At 38.6% G+C, this 18,695-nt stretch overlaps 1 protein-coding gene across 2 annotated transcripts in view; it reads right to left on the reverse strand.

Annotated features, from left to right (window-relative positions):
- Window positions 1-18,485, reverse strand: part of RBM25 (RNA binding motif protein 25) — a 55,766-nt gene extending 37,281 nt beyond the window's left edge. The window contains exons 1-4 of one of the 2 annotated variants that reach the window (XM_032345035.1): window positions 18,293-18,485; window positions 10,239-10,359; window positions 6,326-6,375; window positions 3,369-3,536 (exon numbers count right to left, since the gene is read on the reverse strand). In XM_032345035.1, the coding sequence (XP_032200926.1) occupies window positions 3,369-3,536; window positions 6,326-6,375; window positions 10,239-10,344 (324 nt within the window). In that variant the 5' untranslated portion in view covers window positions 10,345-10,359; window positions 18,293-18,485. Of the gene's footprint in view, window positions 1-3,368; window positions 3,537-6,325; window positions 6,376-10,238; window positions 10,360-10,471; window positions 10,567-18,292 lie in introns of those variants that run through there. The other variant, XM_032345034.1, reaches the window with a different exon arrangement.
- Between the last annotated feature and the right edge of the window lie 210 nt (window positions 18,486-18,695).

The raw sequence follows: 18,695 nt of genomic DNA on the forward strand, positions 1-18,695 counted from the left end.
TATATATCTCCTCCACACACCTGCACACAAATATTCGTGATACCCAAGAAGTGGAAACAACTCAATTATCCATCAACTGATGAATGGATAAATAAAACGTGGTATATCCATTAGAGAGAATATTTGGTCATAAAAAAGGAATGAGATACTGATATATGCTACAATATAGATGAAGCCTGAAAACAATATATTAAATGAAAAAAGACAAAACACGAAAAACTATATATTCTGTGATTTTGTTTATACCAGATGCCCAGAATAGGCAAATCTACACCAACAGAAAGAGTGGTTGCCATATGCAACGGGAAATGACTTATAGAATACAGGATTTCTACTTGGGGCGATGAAAATGTTCTGGAATTTAATACAGGGTGAAGTTTGTACAAGTTTCTGAATATACTAAAACCCACTGAATTATACATTATAAAAGGATGAATCTGAAGGTCTATGAATTATATCACATAAAGATGGGTTTTTTAAAAATAATTTATTTCTTCATGAGAGACAGAGAAAGAGAGGCAAAGGGAGAAGCAGGCTCTCCGCTGAGAAGGGAGCCTGATGTAGCACTCCATCCCAGGACCCTGGGATCATGGCTGAGTTGAAAGCAGGTGCTAAACCATCTGAGCTACGCAGGTGCCCCACAATAAAGATGGTTTTTAAAAAATGTCCTCCCAATGTTTCACCTCAGGAAATAATTGGCATAATCTTGTGAAACTGAAGAAAACATGCCCTAAGACTCAGAAATTTCACTTCGAAAAGAATACATGATAGAATTTTTTTTATGTGACTGAGGAAGACAATCACCAATAATAACAAAACAAAACATAGTATCAAGATATAGAAACAGTCCATATAACCATCATTGGAAAACTGACAACCAAAGGTACATTTCTACAACGCAACGTTATACAGCAGGAATAAATAAGTGGAGTTATATATATGTTAGGTGAAAAAAGCAATTGTGGAGTACAGAATAAAAACCTGTGAATTGTGGATTTTTATGAATACATAAATATGTAATTAAAGTAAAAAACCGGGCCACCTGGGTGTAAGCATCCACCTTCAGCTCACGTATTGATCCCAGGGTCCTAGGATCAAGCCCTGTGTCAGGCTCCCTGCTCAGCCGAGAGCTTGTTTCTCCCTCTGCCTCTGCTGCTCCCCCTGCTGGTGCTCTCTCACTCTCTCTCACTCACTCTCTCTCAAGTAAATAAAATCTTTAAAAAAATAAAAATAAAGTAAAAAATACACAAAGGAATGATAAACACCAAATTTAGGATAGTGGATGACCCTGATGATTACCTCTGTGGAAGAAAGAAGTAGGCCTGAGGGCCAACTGTAATGATTTATTTCTTTGGGAAAAACATCTGAAGCTAGTATCACAATACTGAACGCGACAAAGCTAGGTTTTGTGGTGTTTATTTTCTAAACTTTTTTTTTTTTAAAGATTTTATTTACTTGAGAGAGAGAGAATGAGAGAGAGAGAATGAGAAGGGGGAAGGTTCGAGGAAGAAGGAGATTCCCTGCCGAGCAGGGGAGGGGGCCCAATGTGGAACTCAATTCTGGGACTCCAGGATCACGACCTGAGCCACCCAGGCGCGCCTAAACATGTTTTAACACAAGGTTCATACAACTTACAAAACAGAAACAGCAAGAAAATCAAGAAGGAAAAGATTTAAAAATAACTTCTCTAAAAAATAGTGGAGGGCGCCTGGGTGACTCAGCGGGTTAAGCCTCTGCCTTCGGCTCGGGTCATGATCCCGGTATACTGGGATCAAGCCCCACATCGGGTTCTCTATTCTGCAGGGAGCCTGCTTCCCCCTCTCTCTCTACCTGCCTCTCTGCCTACGTGTGATCTGTCAAGTAAATAAATAAATAAAATCTTTAAAAAAAAAAAAAATAGTGGAGATTATGGAACGGAGAGGGAGTACCAGTACTCGTTTTTCATTATAAAATCATTCAGTGTTATTTCAGTTAATGCTCATTTGTCACCAAGGTAACAATTTTTCAATGAAGACAAAAAGGAAAACCACTGACTTCATGAACACAAAAGAACTTAACTGTTTATCCTCAGAATAAAAACCTTAAAAGTAATTAATTCCCCACTAAATGCCAAAATCATTGTTTTAAAGGCTGCCAGGGAGAGACCTGCAACAGGACACAACTCAAATGATCTCAAAACATTAACCCAGAGGTTACTTATTAATGACAAAAGGAAACAAGGTAACCTCACAACAGAGAGATGGGACCACCATGTATCTAAACTGAGCATTACCAAACGCAGGACCAAGAGACACCATATACCTCTAATTATGCTGCACTGAGGACATCACCCATGAACCATTCGTACAAAAAATGCTTACTCTGAATCTATGAGCAAATAGTCAAATTCAAATCGGGACACACTGCAAAAGATCTGGACTCTTCAAGAAATGTTAATGTCATGAAAGTCATAAACAAAAAAAGCAAAAAAAAAAAAAAAAAAAAGACAGGGAGCACCTGGCTGGCTCAGTCATTAAGCCTCTGCCTTTGGCTCATATCATGATCCTGGGGTCCTGGGCTTGAGCCCCACATCAGGCTCCCTATTCTGCTAGAAGTCTGCTTCTCCCTCTCTCACTCACCCCGCTTGTGTTCCCTCTCTTGCTATTTCTCTGTCAAATAAATAAATAAAACATTAAAAAAAAAAAAAGACAAAGGTATTCTGTATTACAGAAGTTGTCTAAAGAGGTATGACAATTCAACGCAATGTATGATTCTTGAATGAATCATAGAAAATAGGTATATTTAGTTAACAATACTATATTGGGGGAAAAAGAGCAATACTGTATCAGCCTTAAATTTAAATGTGATGATGGTTTTATGATCATATAGGAGAATGTCCTTGGTCTTAGGAGACACGAGAAGTACTCAGAGATGGAAATGTCATGTCACAACTTACTCTCCAATTACTGAGGAAAAAAAGTTTGTGTGTGTGCGTGCGTGCGTGCGTGTGTGTGTGTGTGTAGAAAGCATGTGGCAAAAATGTGTTATAAGAATGTTCATTTTAGGGGCGCCTGGGTGGCTCAGTGGATTAAATCCTCTGCCTTCGGCTTGGGTCATGATCCTAGGGTTCAGGGATCGAGCCCCACATCGGGCTCTCTGCTCAGCAGCAAGCCCGCTTCCCCCCTCTCATCTGCCTGCCTATTTGTGATCTCTCTCTCTGTCAAATAAATAAATAAATCTTTAAAAAAAAAAAATTCATTTTATTATTCATTCAACTTTTTTGCAGAACTGAATTTTTTCAAAATAATTATCAGAATCCTCTTCCTGCTTTTTCATAAATTTGAAATCTGTAACAATAAAATTTAAAAGTGAGAAACCGTTTAACTTACAGCAAGGAGCTGTCTTATAAGCATGTCTGAGGCTTTCTCAGAAATGTTGCCAACAAAAACTGTAGTAGTGGGACCACAATTTTCATCATTTTCTTTAGCCTTTAAGCCTGGGTGATCCTTTCTTGCTCCCAAATGCTTTCCGACCATGGACACAGTGGGTACTAAAACCTAGAATGAAAAAAAGCAATAAAATTGGAACTGGCATTAAATTTCCTATCATGTTTAAAGTAACATGTTTTTAGTCTAAAAACAATTTTAAAGTACTAAATATATAGCACATTATTAAAAGTTCTACATATTTAATCTAAAGCTTCTATCATTTTTCATTAATGCAAATTTATTCATGACAAGTTTCACTATTAGATTACCTTTTTTTCTTTTTCTTTCTTTCTTTTTTTTTTGCAACAAGATTTGAGAGCACACACACACAAGAGGGGGAGTGACAGACAGAGAGGGAGAGAGAATCTCAAACAGACTCCCTCTGGAGCCCCAATGTGGAGCTAGCGACCCGTGAGATCCAACAACACTGAGATCATGATCTGAGTCAAAATCAAGTCAGATGTTTAACCAACTGAGCTCCAGGCACCCCAAATTACCTTTTGAAAACATCTTTGAAAAGAAAATAAAAATAACTTGGATAGAAATTTTTTAATATTTAAGACCTAATTCTAAAATGGCTAAGGCATCATAAATCATTTAAAATGATCAAATATATCCAGGAGCTTCTTCACAACTTTACTCTGTACTAATATAAGAGCAAATTTCCAGGGTACCTGGCTGGCTCAGTCAGTTAAGTGTCTTTTTTTTTTTTTTCCTTATTTATTTATTTGACAGACAGAGATCACAAGCAGGCAGAGAGGCAGGCAGAGAGAGAGGAGGAAGCAGGCTCCCTGCTGAGCAGAGAGCCCAATGAGGGGCTCGATCCCAGGAATCTGGGATCATGACCTGAGCCGAAGGCAGAGGCTTAACCCACTGAGCCACCCAGGCGACCCATAGGTGTCTGACTTTGATTTCAGCTCAGGTCGTGACTTCAGGGTCCTGGGATACAGCCCGCATCAGGCTCCGCGATGAGCAGTCAGTCTACTTCTCCCCGCCCCCATCTCCTTCTGCCCCTCCCCCACTTGTGCTTGCTCTAAAATAAATAAGCCTCCCCAAATTTTTTTAAGTAAGCACAAATTTTAATTATCCCCACTAATCCTCTGACAGAGCATCTGAATACTCATAGTACTCTCCAACACTTAAATTTATTTTTATCCATTAATTTCCCTTTATAACTTTCAACTTCCCAGAGGAAGGAATAATCCTACTCATTTTTTTTTTATATTTTATTTATGTATTTGACAGACAGAGATCACAAGTAGGCAGAAAGAGAGGGAGAAGCAGGCTCCCTGCCAAGCAGAGAGCCCGATGCGGGGCTCGATCTCAGGACTCTTGAGATCATGACCTGGGCAGAAGGCAGAGGCTTAACCCACTGAGCCACCCAGGCGCCCCAATCCTACTCATTTTTGTATCTGGAACTGAATTTAGCAAAACATGAACAGTAGGCACTGAATAAATAACGGTTAACTGAGGGAGCTCTTCCAAACCCCAAGTTCCACCTTTTCCTATACTGAAATGCAAGAGAGTAAGAGTACCTGCCATGTAGAGGTTTCCCAAAATGGCCAAACAGTGGGTATCCAATGCAAGAAAAATTGGACTCCCCCTTGGTCTGCAGAACCATATCTACTCAGTGGTCTGCCTCACAGCAGATTCCTGTTTGCCAGTGTTACCATCTCCTTTTTAAAATGAGTAACACTCCCTTTCCTCCCTTTTCAAAACCCACTGATAGAAAAACAATTAAAGTAATGAAATCCACGCCACCCCCCCATGGTGCAATTCCAGAAGTTTGATACTCTACCACTTAACTCAAAGAAAAATCCTGGTTAAACAATAGTCAAGAGGGTTATTATTCATTCATGTGTTACAGCTTAAAGTATACAAAAGCTTTGATGAATGTAAAGAATTAAGACTTAAGAAGACTGAATAATAGGGACACCTGGGTGGCTCAGTCAATTAGGAAGCTGCACATCGGGCTCCTTGCTCATCACAGAGCCTACTTCTCCCTCTGCCTGTCCCCCCCCCCCTATTAAAATCTTAAAAAAAAAAAAAAAGACTGAATAATAAAACACTTCAGCAGAGTAAAGACTTCAAGAAAACTTTACAAAGCTTAAAGGTATCATACCAGAGGACAGAAAAAAAATAGTTTGGAAGGGGCTAAAAATTTAGGTAGATGAGAGAAAAGAATGGAATACATTCAACACAAATTTCACTTCAAAATTTAAGTTTCTATAAGGATCATTTCTAGTTTTTTCTTTTTTTTATTTATGAGATTAAACGTGCCTTGATCATTCTATCTCCCAGGACCAAGACAAGAATAGGGAATGATAAAAGACCCAATGAACTAAATCTAATATAACAAGTATAAGAAGAGTCTAGAGAATCTAAGGTAAATCATAAACTGTTTAGGGACCTTATTTTATTTTTTTTAAGGACCCTATTTTAAAGGCAATTGCATAATATGCATAGCTGAGTGAAAATGATACTCAAGTAGTATGATATACATGCTCTCCCTATTATTCTTCTAAATACTAAAAATAATGTATTAAGTTTTTTTTTTGTTTTTGTTTTGTTTTGTTTTGTTTTTTTAAGCTTTAAATACACCAAACATGCGGCACATGGGTGGCTTAGGCCTTAAGCATCTGCCTTCAGCTCAGGTCATGATCCCAGGGTCCTGGGACTGGACCCCACATCAGGCTCCTTGCTTGGCGGGAAGCCCGCTCCTCCCTCTCCCACTCCCCCTGCTTCTGTTCCCTCTCTTGCTGCGTCTCTGTCAAATAAATAAATAAAATCTTTAAATAAATAAATAAATAAATGTAGTAACACTACAGTATCTCCTTCTTCCTGAAAATTATACTTACAGTTGGAGCAGGAGCCATAATGCTCATTGGTACAGGAATCATTGGGGTCCCTAAGAAAAAAGCACATTAAATCTTATGAACATAAGTAAATATGACTATATTCTATATTACATGGCACATAAATAGGTATCCTCACTCACAGTTAATTTAAGTAGAAACATATGACTAATGAAAATTAGATTATTGATGAATGCCTTATTTTCAAAAGCAATGTGGTACAGGCTGGTCTATGTAAACTTACACAACAAAAAACTATTCTAAAAGCAAGAAGACTACCACTACAGCATACTTCTGTCTCAGGAGTTTAAAAATCTGGACAGATACTGATTCCTGTTCATCTGATTCAGTACATCCTGAAAACCAGTAATTTACGCAAATACAGATTCACTAATGAGTAAACACTGTATTAATGAATCCTTTAAAAGTTAAAAAAAAAAGTATCCAATGAGAAATTAATCTAGAAACCTTAAAAGAAGCTTGTTATTGCTGTTTCTTTAATAAAAACAAAAATCAGGGTGCCTGGGTGACTCAGCTGGTTAAGCACTGCCTTCAGCTCAAGTTATGATCCTGGACTCCTGGGCTCTCTGCTTCCCTTCCTCTCTCTCTGCCTGCCTGCCTATTTGTGATCTCTGTCTGTCAAATAAATAAAGAAAATCTTATAAAAACACAAATTCAAAAGACTTCAAAATCTTTTCTATAAAACCAACCAATCAGGAAGGAACTTAAGGCACTGCTTTTTCACTGTCACCTTTCCTGATTCTGAATAAGTGATTAAGTTCATTCCCAATCCCTTAATTTTCTTCACAAAGAAATAAAAAGTAAACTATTCTTCCCTATGAAACCATAACATAAGGGTTCTGTTTAAAAAAAAAAAAAAAAAGTATCATGGTTACGAGCTAAGGGCCCATAGATCTTCTTACGAGACTACAAATCTATGAACAAAATCAGGGTATATGAACCGCCCCAAAATTGTTGCCTAAATGAAAATGGCTCTGGACACTATCGTTCCTATGTTACTAATCTGTTAGATGGTTGACAGCTTTATTCAGTTTCTTGTTAACATTATTCTCTCAATCACCCTATTCACCAGAAATTCCTTTATATAGTACATTACAGTAAAGCTAAATTACGACTAAAATTCAGCAACTGGTCCACGAAATACGAAACTGGTTTTAATTTAAAATTTTATTTTATTTTATTTAAATTTAAATACATATTTCAACCTATACTCCTGGTAGCAGGTGGAAACAAATACACATCCATAATTACCAAAGATATACAACGAGTTGCTACAAGCATAAATGTCTTAAAAATTTGTACAAATATTGCATTCTATTCCATATATATGCATAAGTATTTGTTCCAACTTTTAAAAGTATGATTTACCCCCGAATTCCTGAAGTGTTAAATAATACTCCAGAAACATTGCCATGTTTATCTTGTGGCTTTTCGCACCTACTCCAACACTGCCATACACTTGACCTAGGAGTAGGAGGGCCCCAAAGCTGAGCCTCTAGAATATATGTGTTATGAATTAATAATCCATCTTAAGAGTCAACTTCAATGTACTGTTGATTTCTCAAGAATCAAGCTCTTTAGAAAAACACTGTAATTTCAAATAGATCATCCAAAGGTTAAAAATAGGTCTCTGATGTACAGCTTTCCTCAAAGTATTTCTGGATGAAATTCAGGAGCATTAACTGATTTCAGCCTGAATTACACAGCTTCTACATGGGGGAGGGGCTTAACATACAAATTAAGAAGAGCTCTTAAATGTGGTCTTTTGGAAGGGAAATTGATTTTGTATCAAATGTTTTCAGTCCCACTAAATATAAAAATATCTAACTACCACCCATAAACCTAAGGAAAAACCCTTGTTCTCCTAAGCCAAGCAATGTTAATGATGTACCTTAAGATAATGGTTCTCAAATGTGGGTCCTCTGAGCTATGCTTAAATAGATCTTTAGGAATCCCCTGTTAAAACTGTTAACTTCTAAAAATAAAAATTCCTGGGATGCCTGGGTGGCTCAGTCGGTTAAGCTAATGCCTTTGGTTCAGGTCATGATCCCAGCGTCCTGGGATGGAGTCCCGCATCAGGCTCCTTGCTCAGCAGGGAGTCTGCTTCTCTCTCTACCCCTCTCCACCACTCATGATCTCTCTCCCACCTAAATTAAATAAAATCTTAAAAAAAAAAAAAAAATTCCTGGGCTCCAATATCTGAGGATCTGAATCTGTGAATGGGAGTGGAACCTAAATTTTTTTTTTCCTGAGAGTTCGGGAGAGAGGAATTTTTTATATGGTAATTTGGAAAACTCTCCAAGATGTATTATCAAGCATAAAAAAGCAAGAGGCAGGGCACCTGGGTGGCTCAGTCAGTTAAGTGTCTAGCTTCAGCTCTGGTCATGATCCCAGGGTCCTGGGATTGAGCCCCACATCGGGCTCCCTGCTCAGTGGGAAGTCTGCTTCTCTCTCTACCCCTCCCCACTGCTCATGATCTCTCTCCCACATAAATTAAATAAAATCTTAAAAAAAAAAAAGCAAGAAGCAAATAGTGTGTGTGTGTGTGTATGTGTGTGTATAGATAGATAAATAAATGGATAGATATATACACATAGATAGATGCTGCTATACATCTGCATTAAAAGAAAATTGGGGGTTCCTGGGTAGCACAGTCCTTAAGCATCTGCCTTCAGCTCAGGTCATGATCCCAGAGTCCCGGACTTGAGCCTCACATTGGGCTCCCTACTCTGCCGGAAGTCTGCTTCTCCCTCCCCACTCCCCCTTTCTCGCTGTATCGTCAAATAAATAAACTTTTTTTTTTAATATTTTCTTTATTTATTTGACAGAGATCACAAGTAGGCAGAGAGGCAGGCAGAGAGAGAGGAAGGAAGGCTCTCGCTGAGCAGAGAGCCCGATGTGGGGCTCAATCCCAGGACCCTGGGATCATGACCTGAGCCGAAGGTAGAGGTTTTAACCTACTGAGCCGCCCAGGCGCCCCTAAATAAATAAAATCTTAAAAAAAAAAGGAAAGAAAAAAAGTAAAACAGTGGATGAAAGTGTACTTAGGGGCAGCCTGGGTGGCTCAGTGGGTTAAAGCCTCTGCCTTCGGCTCAGGTCATGGTCCCAGGGTTCTGGAATCGAGCCCCGCGTCGGGCTCTCTGCTCAGCAGGGAGCCTGCTTCCCCTGCTCTCTCTGCCTGCCTCTCTGCCTCCCTGTGATCTCTGTCTGTCGAATAAATAAAATCTTTAAAAAAAAAAAAAAAAAAGAAAAAGAAAGTGTACTTAGGGGCAGCCTGGGTGGCTCAGTTAAGTTAAGCATCCAACTCTTAATTTCAGCTCAGGTTGTGATCTGAGGGTCATATAATCAAGCGCTGTGTGAGATTCTGCACTGGGTGTGGAACCTGCTTAGGATTCTCTCCCCCTCTGCCCCTCCCTCCCGGCTCACCTGCTCACATTCGTGCATGCTCTCCATCTTTCTTTATGAGGGAGACAAAAAACACACACACACATACTTACAGCAGCTTGTAATGTACATTAAAAACTATCTGAAAGGATAAAGAAACCAACCTGTTTTGTTTCCTTCCTTTGTAAGGGAATAGTAACAATGGTTATGTGGAAATATGAGCAAAATCTTTCACTGTATACCTTTTTAACTACTGAATCATACAAATTAGTATGTATTTATTGGAATACACATTTCCTTTTTAAATAAAGGTCTTTTTGAGAAATCTTCACAGATGAATTTGATACTCAGCCAGATATGAAAAGTACTGTCACAGGAAAATATGGTATCACATTTACAGAAGTGTGCCAACATCTTTACTCTAAAACACAGTCACGTACATACCATTTTCCTAAAGTTACCAGTATAATGACAAAAGTACAGTTAAAAATAACAGTATCCACAAACTTACCTGGAGGTACAGGTGGAGGAAAACCAGGAAACTGTGGGGGTGGGATCCCTGGTGGAAGCGCTGGGATTCCCATAGGAGGGCGATTCAAATGAGGGGGGAAAGACATTCTTACTGCAGCGGTCTAAAGAAAAAAATCATGACAAATCATTTTATTTGAAAACTTTGCAATTTGATATGCCTGGTTTGTTGGCCTTCATTTTTAGAGTATCTGCAAAATTCTAAAGTTTTCTTACCCAGAGGAGTTGGCAAAGACCCTCTTTTCTCTGTCTGTCCATTGAGAATTTTTTAAAACTTAGATCTTTTCTAAAATAAGTTCCCAAAATGTACACGATCTAAATTCAGGATAGACTCCTACAATCATATGGGAATACATATAAAGGAAGAAAAAAATTTTGAGGTTCAGTTAATATCCAAAAACTAAATACCAAACATCAATGATTTTTTTTTTTTTAAACCAAACTCAGAATCCAGGAAAATTATCTAACAGTTTTTTGCTTTAAATGTTCTGAGGCATTCATTTTTTTTACATACATCAGCACCTTGAAAATTAAATGTACAAAGTTACACAGTATCTGTTGATTCACTGTTGGCCAGTTCCTCAAGGACAAATGAATGTCTCAGTGAACTATAAGAGAAGAAACCTCCTGAAAGAAGGTCACATACTAATCTGTACTAACCACTCAGATATAGAGAGAACATACAAATTGTGACAGTAAGAAAAATGTCCTAGTTTGTGGTAAACTTAAAAGCAAACCTCTTAACCATTCTTGAATGATATTCAATGAATGAATGGAATTCAAGAATCAGAAGCTAACTTTCTTTTTTAGAAGCTAATTTTTTTTAATACACGAATACAGTGAACTGTTTCATTTGGTTTGTGATATTACTACTCAAAATAAATTTAATTTTGTCCTTTAAACAAATATTTTAAGACTCCCTTACCACCAAATTTTATAGTTTCATCAACATACTTGAGTGTCCAAAACTATTAGAAAAAGTAAAAAAAAAACTACATTAGGATGTCCTGGGAAGATTCCATGCACCAACTTTAAAAAGGAGCCAAAATAAGTGATCTCATACCAGTGATGGCACTAAATAGCAGTGATTTGATCAACAGGAGATATATCTGTAAGACACTAGGAAAAACTCCCCCCATACTCTTTGTAACTGAAGGAGTCTAGAGTTGTTTGAAGCTTTTAAAGAACATCTGTCTCTACTATTTTTTGTGTTTCATACATTGATTTACTCACCCTTCAGAAGAGAGAAGATAAAAAGTGCATGTCTTCCACTTCCTCGCCCCCTAATCCCAACAGTTTGGTATATATCGTTGTATTCTTCTAAATACCTTTCTATACACAAACTAATATATAATTATTTGTGTTTTTCTGCAAACAATATAATCATACTATATTGTTAGGTGCATTTCTCCCTCAATTATCATTAACATCTCTTCGTATCAGTTCATTAACTTCTATTCCAATCTTTATAATGCAGTAAATTACTATAATACAGGCATACAATAATTATTTATTCAATATGGATGGTTGATTCAACATTTTGCCTCTTATAATGCTAAACATTCTTGGACATATAAATCTATGCACTGTGCAAGAAATTCTATTGTACAGATTAGTACTACATGTATCTACACTTTACCTCCAAGTCGTCCTCCAAAGCTAGTGTACAAATCTGTATCCCCACCACCAATGTATGGGAAAGCCCTTTGCTCAGATCCTCACCATTGCCAGAATCAATCAGTGTTTAAATTATAACAACGTAACAGGTTAAAAAAAAAAAATGCTCACTTCCATGAACATTTCCTTAATCACTACGGAGATTGAGTATCTTTTTACCTGTTTATTAGACATTTCTTTAAAATGGTCTTAGAAAAGCATGTCCTTCAGACTCAGAGCTGTTCTTCCTCAGTGTTCTTTTGACTTAATTAGTTAGGATAATACAATATTCTGTAAAATCTAAACTTCAATTTCAGAAAACACAGTACACTTAAAATACAAAGAAAGCTTTACAAATAAAATAAATTCCTAGGATTTCATACACTTAGAAAATAAGCTATTGCAAATACTTTAAAATATTAAGTATCAGCATAAATTAAAAAGGAAAAATGCAAATAATTAATGACTGTAGAAGTGTTGAATTTTTAAATAATCTTTTTATAAAACTTTTTGCCCAAAAACAAAAACAAATGTTCTATATAAAAGGGGCAGGAGTGTATCTCCTTTTAACAGAGGGCTACTGTCCTACTTACAGAAACTCTTCTATTATCATTATAATACTCTATCTCAGCACTTTCTTAGGAGGGCAGTTGATATTAATACCTGTTGAATAAATAAATCAATGAATGAATCAGTAAACCGATTTATTAAGAAGCTCCCATGTGCCAATACTATGCTAGCAATGACCCAGTGCCTAGCCTCAAAATGTTTACAAAGATTGGAGCATGAATTCATCTCCAGAATCATTTATTGTCAAATATTAGCTGTAAGTATTATTTTTTAAGACCTATACTCTTGGTGTTTAAATTCTATTTCATGACTTTTAAATGTATAATTCATTCTGTACAAATTAACCAGATTATGTCTTAGTTTATGCCAATGTATCCATTCCACTCACTTCTAATTTTTGTGTTCTATGGCCCTTTCATTTAGCACCGTTCACAACTTGCTTATTCACAGGCGAGCTTCAAAAAGTGAAGGTATTCTTAGTAAGATAATGGTCCCTCCGGCAGCCAGAAAACTACAATTCTGGTGATCACTGATAAATATTAATGTTCATTTTAAGCATCCTAAAATGAGAGTATCAATACTTTTTACAAAATGAACTTCTGTTTTCACATGTGAAAATGATAATAAACTTTTATAACCAAAAGCAAAGTTTATCAGTTTTTATCTACGGTTGATAAACGGTAATACTCTCACTACAAATTATACAGAGATTCAAAGTTGGTAAGTACTTTGCAGAATAAAGTAGGGAAAAGACTAGGAACTACTAAAATATGGTGGTCAGGCCTCACCAAGAAGGTAGGCAAATTGAACAAAAAAGACTCCAAAGGGGCCTAGGCAGAAGCAAAGTGAACAGCAAATACAAAGAGCCTGAGGTGGGCATGGAGTGTTTATGGGAGGAAAGCAAGGCCAAGAGCTGGAACAGAGTACTTCTGAGGAACATCAAAGATAAATGCCAACCAAGGATTACTTGGGGGAGGGGATTCAGAGACTACAGTACTTTGTAGGCCACTGTAAAGGTTTTGATTTTTACTATGAATGAGATGGAAAACATAAAGACTTCTGACCTGACTCAGTTTAACAGTGTCACTGGCCGCTGTGTTCAGACTGGAAAACAAGGGTAGAAGCAGGAGACCACTGCCAATAACACAGTCCAGAGAGGGTGGCCTGAAATAGGTGGAAGTGGCTAAAGTGTTAGATCCTGGATGCAGTACTTTGAAGGTAGCCAACTGCTGCAGAGGGGTCATGTGTGAGGTTTAAGAAAAGAAATGCAGAGGTTATTCTATTAGCACTGAAATGACTTAAATAACTTTAAAAATACTTGTATTTTTTCACTTTGGAGTTGATTTCACTTTTAGAACGCTCAAAGCATTTTTACCCAGTAGGCATGAAACCTTATGGCCCAAAGTAACAAAAACAAGCACCTATGATGCAAGTGCTCCTTATCTCTAGCGTGGCAGTGGTCATACAGGTTTATTATGCATTTGTCAAAATTAACTGAAATTACAATGGTTAAAATGGGTTCATTATATTGCATGCAAATTTTATCTCAATAAATCTAGTCTCCTCCATCTAAAAAAACTAAAAAAAAAAAACCTTGCAAATAAGATTTATCTTTACCACTCAAAATATGCATGCATTCTGCATTTCTTCTTTTTTTTTCTTCTTTACACTTTTAAAATCACTCTTTTTTTCCTACACTGCTTACTGCTTACAACCATTCCTCCATTGCAAATTTATCCCAACAGAAAACAAATTATTTCACCAGGAATAGATACAGTGGCTAACCCCATCACAACACTGTGCCAAATTTCAAATGGTAAGAGGTAAATGAACCAACAGATTCTCCTTAGTAAATGAGTATGCAACTCATTCACTCACTCAACAAATATCTATCTCCAATTTTATGTCAGGTTCTATGTATTGGTTTTATTAGCTCTGAAAGAGCAAATTTAGGATATTATATAGTTACACAGCCAGCTCAGTGGCTCTACACTGAATATAAATGATCATGACTATAGAATGCATTGTACACTTGTTTACAGCCTGCAGGGTACAATGGCCTCACATACCTGCCCCAGCCTAAGCAAAACAAACCCTTCAAAACATCATTTCTCAAACTGAATTTCTACAGAAGTCAAGTCTTCAGGAAGTATTCCTAAGAAAAAGTGTTCAATGTCTCAAGAATGGAAAATGCTTGATCAACAAAAAATTTCTTCTGCAGGAAAACTTTTCAGAGATATGAAAATACTCAAGTCTCCAAAAAGGGAACTGATCTTTTTCTGAGATTTGCACTTAGCTGTTTTACCAATTTCAATGATTAAAAAGCAATACTACCTACAGAGAAAAATTAGTGATAGACTGGAGCTGAGGTGGGAACAAGGAGTGGCGTGCAACAAGGAAGAGAGGAATCCTTTTTGGGGTAACAGATGCACAACTTCGAAACATTTACCAAAAAAATCATCAAATTACATGTTACAAAGAGTGTATTTTGTGTGTTAACTACACCTTAATAAAGTTGTTTAAAAGGGGGGGGGGCGCACCTGGGTGGCTCAGTGGATTAAGCCTCTGCCTTCAGCTCAGGTCATGATCTCAGGGTCCTGGCATCAGCTCCCTGCTCAGCAGGGAGCCTGCTTCCCCACCCCACCTCTCTGCCTGCCTCTCCAGCCTACGTGTGATCTCTGTCAAACAAATAAATAAAATCATTTTAAAAAAAGAAAAGAAAAGCAATACCAACTCAGGGCAATTTCAGGCTAAATCCAATTAAGACTTGTAGATCAGACAATATTGAATCAGTATTAATTTCCTAATTTTGTTCACTCTACTGTTGTTAAAAATGAAAATGTCTTTATTCTAGGAAATATACCTGAAGTGTTTAAGGACTAAGGGACACCTCATCTGCAGCTTACTGGTAAAACACTTCAGAAAAAAACTATGAAGAAAAAGGAGAGGATAAAGCAAATCTGTGAAATGTTATCATTTGGGGAATCTGGGTAAAAGGTATTTGAGAATTCTTTCCACTGTTCTTGAAACTTTTTTGAAGTCTGAAATCATACTAGGTTTTAAAAAGTAGTATCAACAATTCTGGTGGTGAAAATACTGTTCTTTTCTGAAGTTTTAAAACTCAAAAAAAGGGTCAGAAAAAAGCTATTCAAAAACGTTAAGGGGGACTCAATCAAAACTTTTAGGAATGGCAGTGGTAGTTGTCAGAAAAGACTATCAAAATTAAAATACACAGAATGTTTTTGTAAGATACTGAATGACTCAATGACTACTTTTGCTTCCAAAGCTACAAAATAGTCAATATAATTTTTCTTTAAACCATACGTAAATGAGAGAACTATATAGCTAATCTGTGATCCAAAAAGTTACTTGAAAATTCTAAACTTGTAATAGGTCTGAAATAGTTACCAATGTTAGAATGAACTCATCCTATTTTAAAAACATATTTAAGGGGCACCTGGGTGGCTCAGTGGGTTAAAGCCTCTGCCTTCCGCTCAGGTCATGATCCCAGGATCCTGGGATCACACTCCACATCCGGCTCTTTGCTCAGCAGGGAACCTACTTCCCTTCCTCTCTTTCTGCCTGCCTCTCTGCCTACTTGTGATCTGTCTGTCAAACAAATAAATAAAATCTTTAAAAAAAAAAAAAATATATATATATATATTTTTAAAAGCCTTACCACAGTGGAATAAAAAGATACTAAACCATAAAATAAAAACACTTAACTCAAACTGTTATTAATATAAAGTGCCTCTTTTTTAACATTGGAAAAATAAAAACACTTTCTTCCTAGAAGTAGTTTGGAACCATACCTAAATAAATAAATAAGGGGAAAACTACTCTGGGAATCCCAAATGGAAATCTGGTAACCCCGAGGAGATGATTTTTTTTTTTTTTTAAAGTAGGCTCCACCAAGGGTGGAAAACAGGTTGAACTCACAACCCTGTGATCAAGACCTGAGCTGAGATCAAGAACTGGATGGCTCAGGGAACCTGAGTGGCTCAGTCGGATAAGCATCTGGCTTTTGATTTGGCTCAGGTCCTGATCTCAGGTCTTGAGACTCAGCCCCGAGGCGGGTTCCCTGCTCAGCAGAAGTCTCCCCAAGGAGTCTGCTTGAGAGTTTCTCTCTCTCATAAATAAATAAATCTTAAAAAAAATAAAAAAAAGAGTTGGGACACAACTGACTGAGCCACCCAGGTGCCCCAAAAAGAGCAATTATTTAATGAAAATATTACCTAACATTTCAATTTGTTTGTTTACAAAAGCCTTCGACATATGTTATCCCACTGAATCTCCCAAATTACTTGGCACAGATACATTATTCATTTACAGATGAAGATGCTACCCTGCCCAACGGAAAACAGTAAGTGGGCGGGGACTCCAAAGTCCCCACTATCCTGAAATTACCCATCCAAAGGCTGTTTTCACTGTATCACAATGCCTCTCTCCAGTAACAACATACCAAGAAGAAACTTCTCATTAAGGGTTAACTTTGATTTTATTTATAAAAACTTATTCAGAATACAGCAGAAGAAATGTTAAGAGTCCCCGCTTAGGCTCTTAAATAACAGTATCAGTTAACTTGGACTAAACACTATGTTACTTAGCCATTGCTCTAAGGATTTTGGGTATGTTTTTCTCAGTCCCCAAACACAATAACCGATGAAGCGGATACTACTCTAATCCTCAATCTACAGATGAAGAAAACCAAGACTTTAAGAAAAGTTAAATTAATTAGAACTGCATACTATCTGCTTGAATCATGAGGAAGCAATGACCAACTGGATGCCTTTCAGGGCCTCTGAAGGTTTTTGGATATCCTCTAAAAATTAGAGTCCCCGAAACAACAAAAAAATGGTCTACTGCCAACTACCTAATTCAGGATACTTCATACTACAGCAGCCCGGGACTAGATTAGTCCAATCTCTACCCTCCTGTTGGTCAGCTCCACTCTGCCCAGTACCAAAATGGCTTTTCCATGGCCATACAAATCCACATTACATAACTTCCAAAATAATCTTCATATTCCGAGATCTACTTCGAAAAACGTATTTAAAAAGTACTGAAGACCAAAGAAGAGTAAGAAACAAGGAACACCTTTTAATGTGGCACTTGGTCACAGCCTAGAATGAATGGGGAATATAGTTCACTGCAACCTCCAGAGGAGGAAGGGGGCAGGACCACCATCCTCATGACAATCTCGAGAGAGCCGGGGGGCTGCTAAAAAAGGTGGGCAGTAGCGGAATTCGGGTTGGGGGAGTGAGGGAGTCCACTCGGTGGCGGGCTCTGGATGACGGAAGAGGAGAGGAAAGGAATCCGTTGGTGACCCGGCACCTCGCTAAAAAGGGTGGGTGCTCGATGGCTCGTAAGCAGAGCCTGGGGCAAGAGTGTCCTAGGCCCGGAAAATCTACAGGAGGGCTCCGCAAGCTCGGGTTAGAAAGGGGCCTCAGAGAAGGGCTCCGAAGGGGCCGACGGATCATTTTGTGGCAAACGTGGAGCCCCGAATGGGCCAAGGCGATTCACTCTGGGGCGGACCGTGGAGGGGAAAAGGAAAAGTGGGCGACAATGCAAAGAGGAAAGCTCTGGCAGTAGGTCCGGCCTCCACGGGCTCCAGATGGGCCCACTGGTTTTTCAGGCCTTAGAGAAGTGAAGAAACCCAAGCCTCGTGCCCGTCCCCTCCCCCACCCCAACCCCCCCTTTACCCCCCAAATCCCACCCCGGCCCTTTCGCAGCCTCCCTGGCTTCCCCTCCTCCCGCAACCGAGGTACCCGGTTTCCCGGTTCCCACACGCGTCCAGAGGCGTGAACTCACCCGCCGCTGAGGAAACGGTGCGGTCTTCGCGGTGTTCCGGGCTCCAGGTTACCAGCGGGCTCCACCGGTTCGAGGTCTCTGCGCGCCGCTCGCCGGGAGTCTGGTTCCGAAGCGCCTACTCGCACAGGCCGCAAACACAGCCGCGCTGCGCGGGGAGCTTCTGGAGGTCTTCCTCTTGCCCGGCGTGCACTGCGGCCGGGGAGAGTGAAGAGGCGGATCATAGAGAAGAACGCGTATAGATAGTCCTCTCTTTTGGCTCTGAATCACCACGCAGCGGCGCATAACCATAGAGAAGGAGCGCCTCGTGGGGACTAGAAAGGCTCGAGCTGTAAATTACGACCCACCCTGCCATTTTTGATTGGAGCTGATTAAATCTTATGACTACGAGACGCCATCTTGAGGT

Source organism: Mustela erminea, chromosome 5 (genome assembly GCF_009829155.1).
Source record: "Mustela erminea isolate mMusErm1 chromosome 5, mMusErm1.Pri, whole genome shotgun sequence".
NCBI lineage: Eukaryota > Metazoa > Chordata > Mammalia > Carnivora > Mustelidae > Mustela > Mustela erminea.